This window comes from Scophthalmus maximus, chromosome 16 (assembly GCF_022379125.1).
Source record: "Scophthalmus maximus strain ysfricsl-2021 chromosome 16, ASM2237912v1, whole genome shotgun sequence".
Lineage (NCBI taxonomy): Eukaryota > Metazoa > Chordata > Actinopteri > Pleuronectiformes > Scophthalmidae > Scophthalmus > Scophthalmus maximus.
Genome location: NC_061530.1, coordinates 19,463,429 through 19,483,915, shown reverse-complemented (window position 1 = coordinate 19,483,915; position 20,487 = coordinate 19,463,429). Strand labels below are relative to the sequence as shown.

Sequence of the window (20,487 nt, the reverse complement as noted above, 5' to 3'; positions counted from 1 at the left end):
GCCTTACCTCAGCTTGCTTCAACTCTTCTTTGCAAACATCTTCCAATGAGGCTTCCAGAAAGTTCATGGCGTAGCGTTCGATGGGAGTGAGCTGGAGGACAGAGGACATGTGTCAACGGAGCACAAACAAAACTGGGCAGCTAGAGTTCAGATTTACAGCAGGACCCTTTTTATTCATCACAGTTATTCACCTGTTCCACCAGAGCGGCTATCTCCTGCTCGGCCTTGGAGAGCTCCTCCACCTCCTCCTGTTCGCCCGCGTCCTCCAGTGGTATGTTCTCGTTGAACTCCGCCAGCTCTGCCACCTGCTCTGCTTTGGCCTGAGACGCCGCCACGATGTCCTCCTCGTCCTCTGCGCGACACAGCGCCTGCAAGAATTAAAATGGTGATGATCTGGTTACATGTTATCCAGATTACCTCAGGTTGGAAAACACGAGCGACATTTATGGACCAAACAACTAAACGATGAATCGATAATGACAGTAATCATTAGTTGCTGCCCTAATATTGAAGTACATATTTCAAACGGTTTATATCTGTGATGTTAAAGTCGGGATCTTCGAGAATCCCATGATTCTCTGATCCTCTACTCAGCTCTGGATTTATTTTCAATGTAATATGTATACAATATAAGAACAGAATAGGCTCTGTTGATTGATTTGCCCCAACTCCACTGAAATTCAATCTACTGTCTCTGTGTCGAACCTGTTCCAGGATGGTGGTGCTCTGCTTGTTGCCGGATTCCTCTTCCTCAGCTTGCGCCACAGAGAGCTCCACTGCCGCCTCTCGCTTCTCCCCCTCGCTCATGTCGAACAGCTCTCGGATGGTTTGCTGAATAAGAAAAAAATGCAAACGAGACAAATTCAGCACGGGAAATTTGGTTCCGTGTGCTCGACAAAAAAAGGCACCTTAACTTCCGTAATGTCCTTTAATTAACACCACAACACACTCGGAACGACCAGTTGTGGATAATGGTGTCGTTCATTCAGAGCACGAACATGGCCGTGTTTATTTACTACAAAGATTGAGCTGAAGACACGTCGCACGTCGTGCAGCTTGTAGTAGGAACAGTGAGATGGGGTAAGTGCTGCTATCCTGAAATCATATTATTTATCAAAATGAATTATGTTTGTGATAAGTTGGCCGACTCTTCAATTCCTACCTGTTTGAAGAAGGCCGTGGTGAAGTTCCCTCCTTCAATAGCCATATCTCCCAGCATCCTCTTCTGGTTGGCTTTCTTCAAGATGTTCTCCTCCACCGTGCGCTCACTGATCAGCCTGAAGAGGAACGTGAAAACAGAAAATATAAATGATGTTGCTGAAATCACTCTTCTTCATCGTGGTGAACTGGAGTTGAAGGAAATACCATGGCCTTAGTTGAGTTATCATTTTTAAGCAGAAATGCCAAACGTTCTCTGGTTCCAGCTTCTCAAATGAGATGATTTGTTGTTTTTCTTTGTCAAATAGGAGAATAAAGTAAAATATATTTTCAGTTTTTAGGTCGAAATTCAGGCGCAGAACACAGCAGCAGCAAACATCACCTGTAGATGTGGACGTCTCGGGTCTGGCCGATGCGATGACAGCGGTCCTGCGCCTGAGCGTCCATGGTGGGGTTCCAGTCGCTGTCGTAAAACACCACTGTGTCGGCCCCGGTCAGGTTCACTCCCACGCCGCCGCTGCGAGTCGACAGGATGAAGCAGAAGATGCGGCGATCTGCGTTGAAGCGCTCCATGAGGGACTGGAGGAGGAGAAACCAAATTAATTTGGGATTGTTTAAGACAAGAAACATTTAAGAAATATGGAACTAATCTGTCAGTACAAACCTGTCTCTGCTCCACACGGGTGCTGCCGTCCAGGCGGAGGTAGATGTGTCCGTGGTAGTTGAGGAACTGCTCCAGCACATCTAACATGCGCGTCATCTGGGTGAAGATCAGAACCCTGTGGCCTCCCGTCTTCAGCTTTCGCAGCAGAGTGTGGAGAGTCTGCAGTTTACCTGCACAAGGGAAGAACGCAGAGGGAAACAAGAGTCACCAGAAGAACTGAATAATAACCTGGTCAGAAAAAACCCAATCAGGCAAACGGTGGTAGGTATGAAACACCTACAGAAAATTGTTTGGGACAGAATCAAGGTGAGTGTTTCATTAGTGTGTTAAAGGGGCAGTAAGCAATTTTGGAGAAAGCTTGTTTCTCTCTGTATTGTTGTTGTGATTTTACTATTCGGGCCGTGAATCCATGAACCACTAGGCCAAAACCGCTGAGTTGCAGCGCCGCCCGCTAGTCGACAAGTGATGTTTTTTTCGGGGCCCACACAGTACCGACAGCTGATTTTTAAAAATGCGTGTATTGCTTTGCAATTGCTTATTGCCCCCTAAATCGTAAAAACAAGTCTTTCCTAAATCGGGTCTGCCAGGAGGGATTGAAATCATTGTTTCCGGCTCAGAAAAAAAGACATCAGGGCCTACGAATTTAACGAAACTGTCGGATGTTCAGATGTTATATATCTTGGCATTAAAACATCTGAAATGCTCAGGAGGGATTGGGTTAGTTGGGATGTTGTGGTGTGTGTCAGGGATCTGAATACTTTTTTATAAATTTACTAGGGTGCATGATCAAGCTAAACCAGGGTGTTAAGAGCACTGATATTCTTTATCTCTCTTTTACAGTTCATGGTTTGAGGCTTAGTCGTGACCACTCACCACAGTCGTACTGGATGAGCCTTAGGTCCGGGAACTGTGTCCTCATGTAGCAGTTGATACGATGGAGACTGCGAGTGAGCGGAGCGACTTGAGTGGACAACATGGAGGAGAAGACCGCCTGCTGGTGGCTCAGGGAGGGGGGCGGGTGGCAGCAGTGCATGGAGATGGGAGGAGCCTCGACGGGGGGAATCACGAACGTAAACCTATAAATTGAACACAGAAAAATAGATAAAGTAAAGTTTAAGCTCTCGTATCCTCAGTGGCTGCGTCACATCAGGAAAAAAAACAATCAACTGCTCACCTGTCGATGATGTCGCTGAGCAGCTCCACCCTCTCCTCGATGCTGTGGATGGCCGCTCTCACGGCGCGACTCTGGAACCAGTAGTCGTCCTTGTTCGGCCGCTGTGCGAACAGGCAGCTGCTGTGGCCCGACCGGCCCCAGTCTCCCTGGGGGCTGGGGGCGGCCGGGGAGGAGCGAGGAGCGGGCAGGAAGGTCAGAAAGTTCAAAACCTCCCGGCCGTACACGGGCTTCGCTCCGCAGTGGTGCTCATTGACTCGGATGATGAAGTCTAGTCGGCTGCTGTGCTGCTGCTTGCAGCTCTCCGCCAGCCACAACTGTGGAGACAGAAGGTCAACGTGAGTCGGGTGAAGAGCTGCGTTGAAACAGCACTGATCAGGTTCTTTTTCATAGTTGCTCACCATGTGGAAGGGGGAGCGAGGGGGTGGGCGAGGCACTCGTCTGGGTGGAGCGAAGGCTTTTGCCCCTGTACTCGGCCTGGACTTCATGGTACCAGGTGTTTGACTGCTGCTGCTGCTGCCGCCGTCACGTGCTGGTGCTGCTGAAGACTTGGACGCAGACGACGAGGGGGTCGCCGGAGCTGGAGCTGAGGGAGGAGAGAGAAGCAAACAAGCCTGTTGTAAATAACTTGGAAAGGGAAACTTTTTCTATGATAAAAAAAATAAATATAATGTAATAATAAATAATTAAATCTAGTGGATCTTTTCTTGGCTGCAAAGTTCAGAGAGACGGAGAGAAGGCAGGTCCTTGCCTCATAGGGTGAACGTCTGTTGTCATGAACAGGAATATATTATAAGGGTTAGGGTTATCTCACCCTCTACCCTGATTCATGATTCAGGTTTCTCATTAAAGCAACATTTTAAGAAATTAAATTCCTGGGGAAAGACCATATTTAACCGAGTAACTAGGTTAAAAACTGATACACAAGTAATTTAAAGGAAAAAATCTGAATAAATGAAACTGGCTTTGAGTGGCTTTTATGCAACTGCCTAAACTTCCCTCCATGTTTCTTCTAACATGAAGCAGTGCACACATCTCGTAATCTGAGGCAGATTTTAAAAAAATGGATTGGGACGTTGGGGAAGAAAACAAAAGATTAGTTGCATCGAAAGATCTGACCCAGTGCGGCCTCACCTGGTTTCTCTACGCACGCCGGAGGAGGAGGCTGCACTACTTTGAGGACGGGGCGGGGGGGCTGGGGCTGGTTCGGGGTCGAGCTGGGGTGTCTGGGAGGAGCTATGGTGTAGTGGGCGGTGGCAGGACCAGGGGTGCGCTGGGCAATTTGCAGCGGAGCAGCGTTTCTGACGGGGGTTGCGTTGGCGTTGGCGTTGGCGTTGGCGTGCGGGGAAGAGGAAGGGGAAGCCAGAGGAGCGACGCGAGGGGACGGGGCCACTGCCAAGGTGGGCACGGGCCCGCCCTCCTTGCCTGCTGATTGACGCACAACGATCTTCACGACGCCGGGGCTGCTCACCATGGAGGGGGCCACTGAGGAGGAATTCAAACAGATGAGCCGTGAGGAAGTGGCACTGCCTCTTAGAGATGAACTGTTTGATAAAGAGGCAGAATGTGAAAGAGGGGGGTGAAGAGAGAAAGACTTGAATACCTTGTGTGGAGGCATTATGAGGCAGGCGGTTGGCAGGGGGGGCAGTGGAGGAGGTGTGTGTGTTGGCGGGGCTCTGGACCGCCACCTGAGCGGGCTGACTGATGAGTTGGTGCTGCACCCCACTGGACACTAGGTGCATCACATTACCTGCAGGGTGAGAGCGAGTCAGGGGTCAAGTCACTCCTTCACTGAGAGATCAGGTTTTAATATATTAAAACGTATTGTGTTTTCTTTAAAACTTACAATGTCAGAAACTACAATGATTAATTTTGCTCTATTTAATCTGTAGTGCAGCTACAGAGAAAATAATAACTGTGGCTCTGCCAAAGCACAAAGATAAAATCATTGAACGAAACTGATTGTGACGTGATAGAAGGTTTCCGACACTAACCTTGAACCGGTCGAGGAGCAGCCGCTGGGACGTGGTGGATCTGGGCTCCGGAGAGAGTCAGCTTGTTGCCCTGAAGCTGGAAGGTGACGGGTTTGCTGCCCTGACACGAAGACACGGGTCGACCCGCCAGGGAGGCGAGCTGAGCTATGCTCACTACCTCACCAGCTGAGGAAGGCCAACAGAAAGAAGTGGATTAGAAAACGTTTACGTGGCGGTTTTTACTGGCATTATCTGAGAAACTGTGTACTCACAGGGCAACCTGGCCTGCATGTCTGGACTGAGCAGAACCCTCTGGGGCAGGACACTGCCGGGGTTCGGACTGGGATGAGCGGGGATGCTGGCTGTGCAGGGAGCGGCGGGAGGCCGCACGGTCAGCACCGGCCTGGGCGCGCTGGATCTCACCGCAGTTTGAGCCGCAGGATGTAGAGACGGGCGGGGAGCAGGGGCGGACGCCACAGTGCACACCACTGAAAAGAAAATAAACACAAGGGAAATGAGTCAGAGAGAAAAGTGGAACGTGGAAAGAAGGATAATCTGTAATTTTGGTCAAACTGTAAAAAAGATTTATGTGAGACAGAACAGACTGGAAATGTGAAACTAAATCAATATCCAGAGATGCAGGCATGTGGCATATTGCTTATTTCATTGTTCCTCATGTTTTTTTTTTGGTTTCAAGGTCATTTTCTCCCCTTCACGTGCCTTGTTGAACTACAGGAGCAGGTGCAGGCGCGGAGGAGACCTCCGTTACTGGAGGGGGTCGGGGGGTCTGAGCAGCAGGCGGCACGGAGCAGGTGGGTTTGTTCATCAGCAGGTACGACCTGTTATCTCCTTTAGGAGGCGGTTGGAACATCCTAAAAAACAGACAGACGGACATAAATCAAAAGATACATATACGCATGAGAGTCAAAAGCAAACCTCCCTCTTGCTACTCTCAGCCCGTCACTACTGACGTCTAAAAGAGGCTAACACTAGCTTGAGTCCTCTGTGTGAGTACTGGACCAGGAGTGTGTTCACATATTGACCGACAGCCGTGCGCTCCCACCCCCGACTTTCTCTGATTGATGAGACGATTGAGGCTCGTGGCCAAAAAGTTGTGACGTGTACCTGTTGACCTTCATGCGCACAGGTCTCGGTCTCGGAGGGGGATCGGGCGACTCCATGATCTCCTGGATGAGTTGGCGGCTGACCTTGTGGCGCGGCAGGAAGACGTCCGCCTGGTACCGGGACACGCTGCTCTCCAACCCTATGAGGTCAAACGCCGACAGGTCGCAACGCTGACGGATGAAAAAAAAAAGTGTTGATCAATACAAAATCCGTCTGGCCAAGGATTTGAATGCAATCGCTCCTTTTCGCCAGAGGTTTCTGACCAAATTAAAGCTTTGTCATTTGAGAGTTACATAACATCATTCTGGCTGCACTGACCACTTGTTGATCTCTCCAACGAACGAGAAATCTCCTCGATATATTGGGCTCCTTGTAATAAATAACTTAATATAATAATAATATAATGGCTCCTTTTGTTCTCCACAACACTGACCTTTAAAGGGGAGACGTCCAGGGCGTCCTGAACCAGAGAGGCGGTGTGGAAAACGATGGGCTTGGTGATGAAGGGGGACTGGATGGGTCGGGGGTCGAACAGGTTGGGGTGGTTGCACACTTTGCGAAGTTGCATGAGGATGTTGATCACGGACATGAAGTGGCCGCTGGCCAGCGTCTCCCGGGTTCTGAGAATCAGAGAGAGGAGATAGTGAATGAGGAGATTAATACAGGTGATAACATTTATGGGAAATAACTAAGATATGGGTAAAAAAGAAATGTGATTACTATTTTACTAAAATACTAATAAGATATTGAATGGGTTATTTGGGGAAAAAACAACAAAACGAATGATAGCTTTTTCCATGGGTTAACATTTTTCAATATTTTTTTTACTAAATTATCACAATTATTAAAAATTATCAAATTGAGAAAATAATCAGCAATGGAAATAATCTTTAGTTGCAGCTTCATTTAGTTGCTGCAAAATGTTTTAAAGAAATTAAAAAGAAATCCATAATACACAAGATTTTTTTATTTTGATTTGATAAGATTTCAAAAATCCAAAAAAAAGAAGGAAAAAAAGGGAAAATATTTCTGAAAATAAATTTTTGTAATGCTTCATGATAAATTTTTTATTATAAAGTTTAGAAAAATAAAGAAATAATTCTCCATGTTGAGCACAACTGCGTGGATACTTACGAGGCCTGAGCCATGAAGTCATCGTAGAGGAAGCGCTGCCTCTTGGAGAGGCGACACCGCACCACGTGCTCGTACTTCTTGGGCATCTGCTTCTCAACGTCCACCTTGATCCTCCGCAGCAGGAAGGGCCTCAGCACCTTGTGCAGCCGCTTGACCAGGCCCTCGTTGTACTCCTGGCTGCCCTCAATCATCCCCGTCAGCGGGTTGGAGAACCACTCCTTGAACTCGCGGTGGGACTGGAAGACGTGGGGCATGAGGAAGTGCATCAGGGACCACAGCTCCATCAGGCTGTTCTGCAGCGGCGTTCCCGTCAGCAGCAGGCGCCGGTGGCTGGAACAGGGAGACGTCAAGAGGAGGAGTTTGTGAGAAAACGTGCCAAGATTTATATCATTTGGACTTTAGATGACGAAAAAGGGTGAAATGTAATGAGACATATTATCACCATATTAGCAAAGGGTTGCCTATTTTACACCAGTTGCAGATACAAAGCAACATTATTGTTTTTATCCACCCGCTGAAAGTCACTTTCTTTGGACTCTCTACCAACCCCCCTGAGGGACACAACAGGCTCTTAAGCTGCTAAAAGTTCCGCTGTGTTCACTATTTTAATCTCCACCCGTGTCTGTGTGTTTGTCAGGTGGTGAGCAGGTGGAGCTCAGTGGGGTTTTTATTCTCCATAAACAGCTGATGGATGCGAGTGACGAGACTGAATCAAAACTGTTTGATTGTGGACGATGTGATGAGCTGGAGGGGCTATGTTAATCATGTTCAACGTTTATTAAATGGCTTTTGCTCTGTGACCTAGACTGAAGTTCAGATTCACAAAGTTTCTCCACCTTCTTCATTTTAACGCATGGAACTGCTCTTCTGACATTTGTCTACTAAAATAACACATACCAAATTTACGACTTAAATCTCATAATATTACAACTTTTTTCTACAAAAATTACGACTTTATTCTCGTACTATTCTGACTATTCGCATAAACGTACTACTTTATTGTCAAAGTCTCTCAATGTGGCCACTAATACTCCGTCGTACAATTGTTTCTCATTATCAAATGTGTTTCCTTGTTTCTTTTCGAAACAGTGAACGCCAGTTGAGTTCAAGTGTTTAGCTTTTGAGATTCATTTTGAATTTGGACTAATCAGAAAATCATTAAGTTCTCTCTCTCTGTCTGTCTCCTTTATCCTCTTTGACTTGAGTCTGAAAGGTTTTACATTAATAAAAACAGGGTGCATCTTCTCATGTGACAAGCTGGAGCAGGTCACCTGGACAAATTATGAGAAATTCGTTTTCATTACAGCCACTTTGAAGAGTTAAGGAGAAAAGCTGGTCGACGTCTGGCCAGGGGCCAAACAGTTTAGATCCCTGGTGAGTTTTTCCAAATGCATTCAAAGTCAAAACACAGCTAATACTGAGTGACAGAGGGTTTTCTACAGATGATCGCACACTAAGTTAAGAGAGGACGAGACGAGAGACGACGTCGTGAACATGCATTGAAACATGACAGAAACAGAAGATAATAATACATTTTACAAAAGTTCGTACAAAACTATGTGATACGTAATCCTTGATCGTCTGATTTTCCACCCACGCGCAAGATTTCCCAGAAGAACAGTTGAAGCAATGATCATCTCACTCTTTCAGACGTGTGCAGATCTACTGGGAAAATGGACGTATGAATCTTTGACAGACTGAAAAAAAAATTTCAGCCTTCTCTTCTTACCTACTGCTGTCACAGAAAACCATTTTGCATGTGATGCAACCAGTTTGTTATGAAAACAAAATTGAAACTTGTGCTTCTTCTAAAAAAAACTGCTTGTATTACTAACGTCTGTCCAACATCTCAGAAACCGCAGCTGCTTTCAAAGCTACATACGTGTTTGAAACGCCATGTTTTTTAAAGTTACATTTTTGCACATTAAATTTTTTTTTTGATATTCGTGTATCTTGAACTTTGGGGACGCGAGAGAGAAATACTTCAACGCCGCCACTCCCACTGCAGACATGACCCAGCTTGACTGCACTGCATTCATTAGGCAGATGCTTTGGTCCTAAGCAACATTTTCCTCTCTAAACAAACATCTGGAGTTTACAGCGAAGTTGCTCAGTGACACGAGTTGCCGCCGCCGCGGATCAAAACCATCCAAGCGTACGATAATTGGAACACCTGCAGCGGAGCTGCTGCTGCAGCCGCCTCCCACTGATCTCTTATCTTAAAACAAATCTCATTGTTCCCGTGAATTAAAAGAGACCTAATCTCTTAGTACAACATTAATCGAGACCCTGCTGAGAGACTTTGTGTCTTCAGTATATCTTTTAAAAGAATAAATCTTTATAGCAGCTTGTCAGAATAATCTTAAGGAGTAAAATTGCAGAGAGAAACGACACCAGGTAGAAGTTTTTGTAAACTAGAAAAACAGGTCACAGATCAGAGTACTCGCATCTCTACTGACCTGTTGAAGTTCAGCAGGCTCTGCCAGCGCTGCGACTTGAAGTTCTTGATGTTCTGGGCCTCGTCCAGGATCAGGTATCGCCAAGACTTGCGACGGAAGGCCTGGTGGTCCTGCAGCACCAGCTTGTACGACGTGATGCACACGTGGAAGGCGTTAGGCTTCGTCCAGCCCTGAGGGTGGGAGGAAAGAAAACAGTAAAACCTGTCAGATACATTTAATTAAGAAAATTCAGCAGTTGTTCTCGCTGGGAACTCGTCACCTGTCTCTTTAGCTTCCTCTCTTTCTGGCTGCCGAAGTACGTGAGGATCTTAAACCCGGGACACCAGCGCTTCAGCTCCATCTCCCAGTTCAACATCACGCTGGTGGGGACGATGATGAGGTGAGGGCCCCAGTTAGCTGGAACAAAAACATCAGCAGTTGTACATAATATTAACAGCCCGACATAGAAGTGGCAGTAAAAAGCATGTCACGTCTGTGGTGTTACCTTTTTCGCAGGCGAGGTGAGCGAGCAGCGCGATGGTCTGGATGGTTTTGCCCAGACCCATCTCATCGGCCAAGATACCGTTTAGCTTTTTCTCGTACATGGTGACCAGCCAGTCGAGTCCGATGTGCTGGTACTCTCGCAAGGTGCCGTGCAGCAGGAATGGGATGGGGGTCTTGACCTTTTATGGGACAGAAAAGATGAGAAATTTATGGTCCAGAACTGCAAAGGGGATTAGATTTTTGATCACAACAGCAGACTCCGGCAATGGAGAGTATAAAGTTTTAAAAGTATTCATCCTGAATCCATATAAATATTCCGAGGCTGACCTTGGTCGTGGCCAACGTGTAGCCCTTCGGCTGCAGGCTCTCCGCTGTCGCAGCAATGTGGCTGATCTCTTTCTTTGGTCGCGAGGTCGTTGACGGTGGGCTGTTGTCTCCCTCCTTCAGCAGGAGCTCCATCCCTTCTTCTTCTTCTCCTCCACAGTCGTCCTCGTCTCCCTCGCCGCTCTCCTCTTCCTCCTTCTCACTGTCCTCCTCCTCTTCTGCACTGTCTCCTGCTGAATCTGAGACAAATTACCAACATTTGAGCACATGAATAATAATAATCATGATGATTATTTGATGATTGTTTCCCTGTGAGCGCAGGTTAATACCTGAGGAGGAAGTGTTGCTTTCCACGTCGCTCTCGTCTTCTTCCGTCTCCACCTCCTCGTCCCCGGAGACCTCGGAGTCGGAGCTCGCTTTGGAGCCCGATGGCGACTGGGCCTCGAAGTCGGAGGCGTAAGCTCCTTTGTACTTCTCCAGCAGCTCCTCCATGCTCATGTCGCCTGCAAGCAGAGCAGAGGCGTGTCAGGCTCCCGTTTTAAAGAAGGAAAATGAATGAATGAAATGCTTATTCACATGCAGCTAACGATGCTGCAGTGGTAAAAGAATTATACAATGTTTTCTGTGGGATCATCGACTCTAAACACCACATGATAAAGTCTGTTTTATCTACAGGAATCGTTTGACAAAGTCAGCCTTGATTAAGGTTTGAACAAAATATCTGGTCAAAAGGTCAAGATTAACGACGCGTGCATATGGAACAAAAGTCTGGCTCCGGATCAAATGTTACATCGTGTTTATCTGCACACAAAAGACCTTTTGCTGCTGTTTGTCCTCCAAGCATTTTTTTCCCTCTCTCTCCATGAAATGGCTCAAATAAAACCCTGAAATATTCTGCTGTACACATGAATAAAAATGGTTGGTTGTTAATCTTGGTTTTTACCTTCTTTTGCGAGGTCGTCCAGTTCCTCTGCGTGATCCACGTTTCCTTCCACCTTCTCCTGGGCGTCGATTGTGTCCTCCTCGTCCTCAGCTGAACACGGGGAAGAAACGGAAAACAAGAACTTGATCAGCGGTCGACAAGAAACTCATTTTAAAAGGATTTATAGAAAAACACTGGTGCAGACTTGTGGAGGTTTTTCTTTTCTTCATCCGTGACATCTCATGTTCTTACCGTCCTCGTCGTTGGCAGTGAATTCACCGTCTTCCTCTTCCGCCTCCACCGATGAAGAGGTTTCATCAGAGCATTCTTCCTCTGAGCCCAACTCCTAAAAAACATCTGCATTAATTCATTTTTCCCTTTTTTAAATACATTTGTAATTTTTTTTTAATCCCCACCCAACCCTTACACTCAGAACTAGGAAAAACATTTAAATAAATGATAAATAATGATAAACAAATACAAAAAAGGTAAAATGATAGAATAAATAAATAATAAATCATAATAAAATATAAAAATGATTTATGTATTCCAATGAAACAGGGTTTAAGAGATTATTATTCAGAGGATAAGTCTATAGGAACTGTACTGGGACATCAGTCATGAGAGTATTTAGAATTTTTATATTATATTAGTAATAATAACATATTCAACGTATTCATTCTGTATTTTAATTTAGGCAACTACTAATGTCTTAAGAGACAATGATGGATGGAAGTAATTTCACCATGTTTCAGCAGTAACAGTAGTATTTTAAGACAGTTTATTGTTTGTCATGATAATATTGTTTACCCGCATATTTTTGGCCAGAATGATGATAGCGATGGCAATTTTATTGTAGATATTCCCAGTGGACAGTTTCAGTGAAGATTTTAATGTTCAAAATTGTTTTTTTTACTTAAAAAAAATATGTTGAAACTTTTTTTTTATAACAAATGAATCATGTCAATTTTAACAAAATAGGGATTTTGTAAAGGGAAAATAAAGATTTGTGTTTATTAGTATTTATTTGTGTGTTGCATCAGTTATAGATCTCAATCCCAGTGCAGGCAGGTGTGTTTTCTTTGTGCAGGTACCTGTGGCAGTTTGAGGGTGCTGAGCAACTGGTCCAGGGGCAACGTGCCCTCCTCCTTCAGCAGCTCGATCTCCCTCCGGTGGCTCTCGGCGTCGTTGCCCTCCTGCTGCTCCTCCACCTCGATCGTCTCCTCGTCATCCTCCTCCTCACATGGAGGCTCAAAGTCCCTGTCTGCAGAATACAGAATAAAGTAGGGGTAGTAAATAAACCCCTTCCACTTCCTCTCTACGTTGAGATAACGTGAAGAAGACAGATACACAGATACAGTTTGTATCTAGATTACCACACAGAAGCTAAACTGCAAAGTTTCAGCTGAATGTTCAAAATACTCCAGGATACTTTTGGGTTAAATCAGCGGACGTTCTCTTGACAGAGATAATTGATGGCCAAGTGGGGCCTCGAGTTCTGACGCACAAAAGAACCACGTACTCATTCGACCTGAGCAAACCCTTGAGTCACAGTTCACATCCACGCTTTGGGAGTCAACTTCCATTGTTAACAATAAACTCAGGACTAGTGTGACCAGTTTGACGAGTTGCCCGTCTGTTGGCTGACAGTTGGTGCTGGATACGGTTTTATTGCACTGACATATATATATATATATATATATATATATATATATATATATATATATATATATATATATATATATATATATATATATATATATATATATATATATATATATATATGACTTTAATGTATATGAGTCAGGCCATGGTGCATATGATCAAGTGTAATTTTCACAGAAATGTGACAATGTGGTTAATTCTCTCAACGATGCAACAACCTTGAGCTTTTTGATGTACCTCCGTGGAAGTCTACGAACGTTCCGTCATTTGTGTGTAGCTATGACAACGTAGAACCAATGAATCGGCTCTGAAAGGACTATAACTGCACCAAGGCAGTACGATCCATACGTACACAAGTAAGAAAGAAATAAAGAAATAAATAAAAAAAACGTCCTGACCGTCCTCGTCAGCCGGAGCGGGCAGAGATTTCTGGGGAGTCGCGGCGACGGGTTCCGCCGGCCTGCTGGGAGCCAGCGACTTGCTGAGGAGGTCGGAGTATTTCTCCGTCTGGCCAACGATGAAGTCGAGCTGAAGGTCCAGTGCCTTCTTCCTCTTCTCCTCCAACCTGGACTGCTGCTTGTACTGCACCACCTTCACGGACGAGACACAAGGACACCAGAACTCTTAACGCTGGGGAGCGAGCTTACTTGATAGGAGCTACAAGAAAATACTTAAGTTAATAAATACACTTGTTTGGTTAAAGTTTATGTATTCTATGGTTTTGTTTACTGGGTTTTGCCTGTACCTTCTCTACACTGCTCCAGAAAGCCCGGACTTCCTTCGCGATCGAAGATGCGACTCTTCTGATCTTGGCGTGTTCGTCTCTCTTGGCCTTCTCTTCTTTCTGCCTCAGCTCCTCGTGGTGTCGCATCACCATTCGAACCACCTGATGACAAAATAACATACACATTATATATATATATATATATATATATATATATATATATTATCAGAACCACAGTAGAAGTATACAAAAACACATTTGAGAGGATTTCACTTCACCCACCTTCCTCGCCACCCCTCTCTTCCAGCGCCTCTCTTGGGCAAAATCAGCCGAGAGCCACTGCATCTCCTCGCACAGGTAGTCCCAGTGAACTTTGGGTCGCAGCGGCTCCGGCAGGCGGGTCAGACGCTTCATTGACCAGAAGCCCTCTCGCTTGAGCGACTGGGTCCGGTGCTCGATGTCCGCTTCCTGTAAGAACAAATCGGGACAATCACTCAGTAAAAATCCCGTCGACACACGTTTCTGTGCTACACCTGTGGTTTCTGACACTGTGAGTTTTGAATCGATTCTTTAAAAATCTATTTCGTCACAGCGTTAGTTAAAAATAATGATGACGTTATGCTGAAAGAAGAAAAGAGAGAGCAGCAGCCAGATGTTGTGCAGCTTTGCAGGAAGAAGTGAGAGAATATTCTGTGAACAGCTCAGACTCCATTAAACAACCACAGCTGCAATAAACAAATTCTGTCTGACCAACAGACAAGTCAGCATTTTTTACAATAGTTCCAACGAAAATAACTTTCATACCAACTTATAACCTGCATTCGTAGTTTGTTTTTCATAAAAAGCCCTGCACCTGAACCGCAGCAGCGGAGAAGTAACATTAGGAAACATCACTTTGATTTTGTTTTCATTCTGCAAGAAGACATAACACAGCGTGATCACTAGAGCTGGAACAAATAGTCGATTAATCAATTAGTCGAATGGACGGAAAAATTAAATGGCAATTATTTTGACAGTTGATGAGTCGTTTCAATAATTTTTCAAGCAAAAATTGTGAAAAAAGAGCCAAATATTAGAAGATTTAACCACTGAGCGGAAAAAAATTCTGCTTTGCTTCGCCATAAACTAAATATTTGGGATTTTGGGACTTTTGGTTAAAAAAAAAGGGGCGTAAAGAGGTCACCTTCAACTCAGCAAAAAACATTGACAGTTTTTTAAAACAGCAACGAGATTACTCGTTAATGAAAATAAGTGGTGGCTGCAGCCCTTGTACCGTTTGTCAGACAGTGGTGTTAACTATCACTTATGTCTCATATTACATGTGAGTGGACTACAGACACAACTGAAGGATTTGGTGCACTAAAAAAAATAGTGCCCTCCTCTGAATCAATCAATAATCAGTTACAAATCAATCACATCAACAATCAGAATCCTGGAACTCCAGGAATTTTACAAAAAATGTTTGGCCCATTCAGAGCTCCTTCTTTATGCAATTTAAATTCAATCTACTTGACACATTAAGCATGAGGCACACTGACAGTTTTGTGGCCCCTCAGACTATCTGCGTAATATTAAAAATATCATATTTAGATTTTACGCTTCACCAAACGTCGTTCTGCTAAATCCAAGCAGCTTGGCTGCTTGAATCCCAAGTACATCACATACAGCATCTGAAGGCTTTTGAACTCACGTGTTTAGCCAGCTCCGCCATGTCCGTGTGTCGCTCCCCGCGGGGTCGCTGAGGAGGAGCGCTGCTCTGCTCCGGGGAGAAGGAGGGCGAAGTGTAGCCGCCGAGCGTCGAGGGAGAGACGAACTTGCCGTGAGGACCCCGGAGGGGCGAGGACTTCTCCCGCCGCTGTGCTGACCAATCGCTGCCAGGCGAGGGACTGGGGTAAGAGGAGGACGTGGAGGGCGAGGCGGGAGATGAATTCACCGCGACCCTGTCGGCGATCCACTGCCGTACCTGGAGACAGAGGGGAAAAATATATAAACTGATGAAGGTGAAGGACGAGATATTAACTATAAGATATGACAAAAGCCACGTGCAAGTGTGAACATGCTCCAGAATTATAAACTGGCCATCGACTGGATAAAATAGCAGAAGTGGAAGAAGAAGCCTTGTTTAACTGTGACAGTGTCTGACCAGGATGTGCTCGTGAATTGCACAGTTAAAGGTAAAAGAGCCCGTCTCACAAACCATCACTTACCTTAAGGAACAGTTCCTTTCTGTCTGTGCTGCTCTGTCCATGCTGGAAAAACACACGTGGCCAACTTCAATAAGAAGTCGTCACTGAACAATACAAACACTGTTCACACGAGTTACATGAACGTGAACCACATGCAGAGGGATGGACACTGACACCACAGTTAGACAGGTGAAACATGCCGGCGCACCTGATATGACTGATGGAAGCATTCTTTTAATTTTTAGCCGAAATAAAACTTCTCATTTCAAGTTCAGGGCAGATTTTCGAGCTTAGAAAAATATTTCACAAAACTGCTCCTCAAGTAAAATACACGTAAAACTGCATTTCACAAGCTTTTTGTTGTCCTCAGTAAAGGAAACCTGAATAGGGCTGCAACTAACAATTATTTTCATTATCGATTAATCTGTCGATTAGATTCTCCATTAATCGATTAGTTGTTTGGTCCATAAAATGGTGAAAAATGTCGATCTTGTTGACCCAAGATGACTTGTTTCATCCACACACAAAAGATATTTAGTTAACTGTCACAAAGGAGCAAAGAAACCGGAAAATATTTACATCTAAGCTGATATCAGAGAATTTTGATTTTTTTTTCCTCCTTAAAAACTACTTGAACCGATTAATCGATTATCGAAAAACTTGGCGACTGATTTAGTAGTCGATTAATAATCGATTAACTGTTGCATCTCTAGATCTGAGCAACTCTTTTGCAACTGTGTGGAGATGCTTCACCGTGGCGTTTCGTCTCATTCAGATTAAAAAGTGTATAATCAAATTTTGATTGATGGGAGATAAAGTATCATCTAAATCACAAGAACAAGTAGAAAAGACTCACTGGATACAGATTCATCTTCGCGCTTCTACAGGGGAGTTTGAATTAAAACTGCCTGACCTTCATCTTGTTGAGCGTTTCTTCTCTTTTTTAAATCCATATCTATCTTTTTTTTTCCCTGCCAAAAGCATCCCTGTTCTTCGTGTAAATACCTTGCTGTGCGGCGAGCCGGGAGTCGTCGCTTCGCTCTCTCTCTTGTCGGCGTCGTCGGGTTCTTCGTCGCTGCCTTCCTCCGGGCTGCTGACCTGCCCCGAGGCGACCTCCTGGGCCTCGGCGTCGCCCGTCGGCTCGTCCTGGTCCATGTCCTCGCTCTCGTCCTCCACGTAGAGGGAGTCCGGTTGGCTGATGACGGTGTCGTTGGCTTCCCTGTCCGCTGACTCTTGGAGCATGTGCAGGGTGTCGAGAACTCTAGGTGGGGCGGCGTGGGTAGGAGTGACAACATCGTGCGACGCAGTTTCACTCGTCGACGTTTCAGTAACAGTTAAGGCCTCTTTGTCAGATTTGCTCGTGGTGGTGACCAACGCGACGTTACCGCTCACGGCAGGCTGCTGCACCTCGATGGGCAGAGCTGCAGTCACGGGGCTTTTATTGACGGAGCACTGCGCCTGATCTCTCTGGCTGCTTTCAACCGCTGACGCACATAACGAATCTGCGGCGGAGGCGGTTCGGGGAAGGCACTCCTCAGACGCCGTGCCAGACCGAGAGCTGGCCACGTTTTGTTGCTTGGACACCCGTGCCAAAAGGGAGGGTGGAGGTTTCAGGAGGGGAGTATCTCCCGGTTTAAGGAGCAGCAGCTTTGGATTGATAATACTAGAGGAGTGAGTGGTGCCGGGAGCCTCTGGTTTGGTTTCTGCGGGCACGGCAACACTCTGTGATGGAGTCTCTGTCGAAGCCGCGGTTTCTTTGGTCCCTTCGTGTGAAGAAACACAGGCCTCGAGCTTTGTGGCACTTACAACGGCGACTCCCGTCAGAGAGGGCGTTAGAGTTTCTACAGGACAAACGTCATGTGCTGAAACCGCCATGGACGATGGCGTCCCCGCGTCCTCGTCAGCGGCCACCGGGGATATGAGAGATGATGAAGCAGCTGTTCCCTCCGCTTCCTGTTTGTGGGGAGCTTCGGGGGAATCGCTCGCCTCTGCCCGACCGGACGCTGCTGCGTTGACCTGTGAACAAGTCGTCACAACTTGTGCACTGGTGCTCGCCGGTTCCACGGCGAATGAGTCGGACGTGACAGCGACTAAACAAACCTCGCTGGAGTTCGGCACGTGAACATCTTGGTTAGCGTCTAATACCAAATGCCGCGTGACGCCGGCTACACTCGTGTTTTGTGCGGACAAATTATGGGAATTGTTGTTCGGGAGATTTGCATCGTGCGATGCAGGCAGGGGCTGCTGGGTAATGATGACAGCGTCAGTGTCATTGATTGTGTGAATCGACGGTCCAAGGTGCATCTCTACATCCTGTTTGACAGTGAACTCCTCAGAGTGTTCTAGCAACGCGTTGAAGAGGTTCACCTCGTATCCTGGAGAGTGAGGCGTCAGCGCGCTGCTGCTGGCGCACACCGTTTCCTCGGCAACCTCCTCCACCATGCCGCAGAACTCGTACACCTCCACCGGCTGCGAGTCCAACTCCACGTCCGACTGAACCCTTTCCTCGTAAAGCTTTGGTTCAGAGCTCAGCTCGCCGACGCCGGCAGCCTCGCAGACGCTGCCGTCCTCTCGTTGGAGGAGGTAGCTCTGACTCAGGTGCATGTTCGACCAGTCCTCGCCGATATGAGCCTCCTCTCCGACTACCACGATTTCTTGAGCGTCGGCGACCAGCGGCGTCTCCGTGGTGGGGACTTGGTCAGAGGGGTGAGATGGGTCCGCTTCAACAACCTGCCCCGCCGGCAGTGAGACGACTACGCCGCCGTCAAACAGGGGAGGGGCGGCGGAGGGGTTGGAGGAAGAACTCTCTGGCAGCATTGTGAGGTCGGACGAGGAGGTGGCCGTGTCAGTTTGTTCTTCCCTTGTGCTACTCGCCACCTGCTCGCCGTCAAGGGGATCACAGCTCCTCTGGACGTCGCCGTCTTCTTCGCCAGCTGCGCTGCTAGACACCGCGCTCGCGTCTCCAGAAGTGTACAGTCCATCAACTGTTTCTCTCGCCGTTGGGGCCTCGAGTAAGTCAGCTGAGGGGGTTTGCGTTTCTGTTTTAGAAGTTCCAAGAAGCGCTTCAACGCACTTAAATGTTTCGACTGATTCCACAGAGTTTGATTTCTGTATTTCTCTGGCATCGTTTGAGATGTCCGTGAAGGTTTGAGGCTGTGATATTGACGCGTCAGTTTGTTTAATCTCGCTGCTGTCAGAAGAGGGAAACGGGAAGGGAGACAGTTTTGAGTCCTGGTGACCATCGGCTTGCCGCGCAGCACTCGACGGAGGTATATGGCTGCTTTGATTAGCGTGGACGGGGGAATCCCCGTCAGACTGCTCCACGCCCCCATGGTCTGTGCCGTCTTGGAGTTCAAAACCAGCAGTCGATTGTGGGACAGATGAAGATGAGGCTGTGAAAAGGATTTGAGATAGGGGCTGTAGGTTGATATTCCCAACCCTCTGCTCCTTTCCAACAAGTTCCACTTTTGTTCCAGTCTCTGGTTTATTATATTCCAAACTGACGGACTGTGTCTCCCTTGTCCCTGTAATAGCCACAAGTCCAGCACCTTCTTTAAGTGGTTCAATCTGGTTTGTGCCACTATTTGAGTGGCTTTTCTCTGTATCAGTTTGTGGCCCATACTGCAACTCTTGCACTGTGCTGCTGTCTGGGGCAAGAGCAGCGGAGGAGCTACAGTCCGTAGTGAGGGAAGTTGGCAAGGAGCTCGCAGCCGCAACGACTTCGTCAACGCTCTCCTCGGCAGGGACTTCTTCTGCGACGCCATCCTTAGAGTCGCCGCAGGCGGGGAGAGTGACGGGCAGTGACGTCGGAGGGGCGCTCTCCATGCCGAGGAGTGCCGAGTCGTCGCTCTCCGGCAATGGCACGGTGGACGGATTGGTGATCGGAGGGTCTGGGCGGGGGGCAGCTGCGACCGGCTGCGGGGCATGCTGAGGGGACTCCCCAGCCACATTCTGTGCAGCCTGGGGTTTGCCACCCAGCAAATCCACAGCCGGAGAGGCAGGCCGCCGCGCCGCCTCCTCCCCAGAGCTCGCTCCCTCTGTTCTGCTCCGGTTACACACTGCACCTGGGGGGTGACACAGGTTATTAATTAAGTGTCTGGACAGCCTGTTTATTTAGTGAAACAATGCTTGTTTGTGTGTGTGTGTGGGTGTGTGCATGCTCACCTGTCTGTGGTGTGAGACACAGATCTTCTGTGCTTTCTACTTCCAGGATGCTGAAATTACGGTCCCCTCCACATATTCTGAAGAAGAGAAAAATAGAAATGGATAGTAATTCATTACTGAAATTAATTAACACTTTCATTAAGCGTAACTTAGGTTTTACTGGAATATTGTTCCTTTCATGCTACATTTTAATATGCTTTACTCCATACATCAATAAAGTATTTCTGATTATGATCATCTGACAGCTTTAGTTACATTGTTACTTTAAAGATTAAAGATTTCAGCAAACAAAACTCATGATGATCTTGTAAAATATGATTTGTTATAAATGGAGC

The 20,487-nt window shown here is 46.7% G+C and overlaps 1 protein-coding gene across 3 annotated transcripts in view; it reads right to left on the bottom strand.

Moving 5' to 3' along the window:
• Positions 1–20,487, bottom strand: part of LOC118287147 (Snf2-related CREBBP activator protein) — a 29,335-nt gene that overhangs the window by 6,560 nt on the left and 2,288 nt on the right. For 2 of the 3 annotated variants that reach the window (XM_047327496.1, XM_035611995.2), the window contains exons 2-33: positions 20,153–20,229; positions 16,994–20,052; positions 16,010–16,051; positions 15,493–15,765; positions 14,085–14,270; positions 13,824–13,964; positions 13,477–13,669; positions 12,508–12,677; positions 11,666–11,759; positions 11,435–11,524; positions 10,821–10,994; positions 10,495–10,730; positions 10,169–10,346; positions 9,944–10,080; positions 9,685–9,854; positions 7,226–7,555; positions 6,525–6,711; positions 6,092–6,261; positions 5,687–5,838; positions 5,239–5,454; positions 4,988–5,152; positions 4,597–4,743; positions 4,128–4,478; positions 3,395–3,579; positions 2,997–3,310; positions 2,696–2,898; positions 1,823–1,992; positions 1,541–1,737; positions 1,163–1,277; positions 706–831; positions 192–368; positions 8–91 (exon numbers count right to left, since the gene is read on the bottom strand). In XM_047327496.1, the coding sequence (XP_047183452.1) occupies positions 8–91; positions 192–368; positions 706–831; positions 1,163–1,277; positions 1,541–1,737; positions 1,823–1,992; positions 2,696–2,898; positions 2,997–3,310; positions 3,395–3,579; positions 4,128–4,478; positions 4,597–4,743; positions 4,988–5,152; positions 5,239–5,454; positions 5,687–5,838; positions 6,092–6,261; positions 6,525–6,711; positions 7,226–7,555; positions 9,685–9,854; positions 9,944–10,080; positions 10,169–10,346; positions 10,495–10,730; positions 10,821–10,994; positions 11,435–11,524; positions 11,666–11,759; positions 12,508–12,677; positions 13,477–13,669; positions 13,824–13,964; positions 14,085–14,270; positions 15,493–15,765; positions 16,010–16,051; positions 16,994–19,813 (8,193 nt within the window). In that variant the 5' untranslated portion in view covers positions 19,814–20,052; positions 20,153–20,229. The remainder of the gene's footprint in view (positions 1–7; positions 92–191; positions 369–705; positions 832–1,162; positions 1,278–1,540; positions 1,738–1,822; positions 1,993–2,695; positions 2,899–2,996; positions 3,311–3,394; positions 3,580–4,127; positions 4,479–4,596; positions 4,744–4,987; positions 5,153–5,238; positions 5,455–5,686; positions 5,839–6,091; positions 6,262–6,524; positions 6,712–7,225; positions 7,556–9,684; positions 9,855–9,943; positions 10,081–10,168; positions 10,347–10,494; positions 10,731–10,820; positions 10,995–11,434; positions 11,525–11,665; positions 11,760–12,507; positions 12,678–13,476; positions 13,670–13,823; positions 13,965–14,084; positions 14,271–15,492; positions 15,766–16,009; positions 16,052–16,993; positions 20,053–20,152; positions 20,230–20,487) is intronic. The other variant, XM_047327497.1, reaches the window with a different exon arrangement.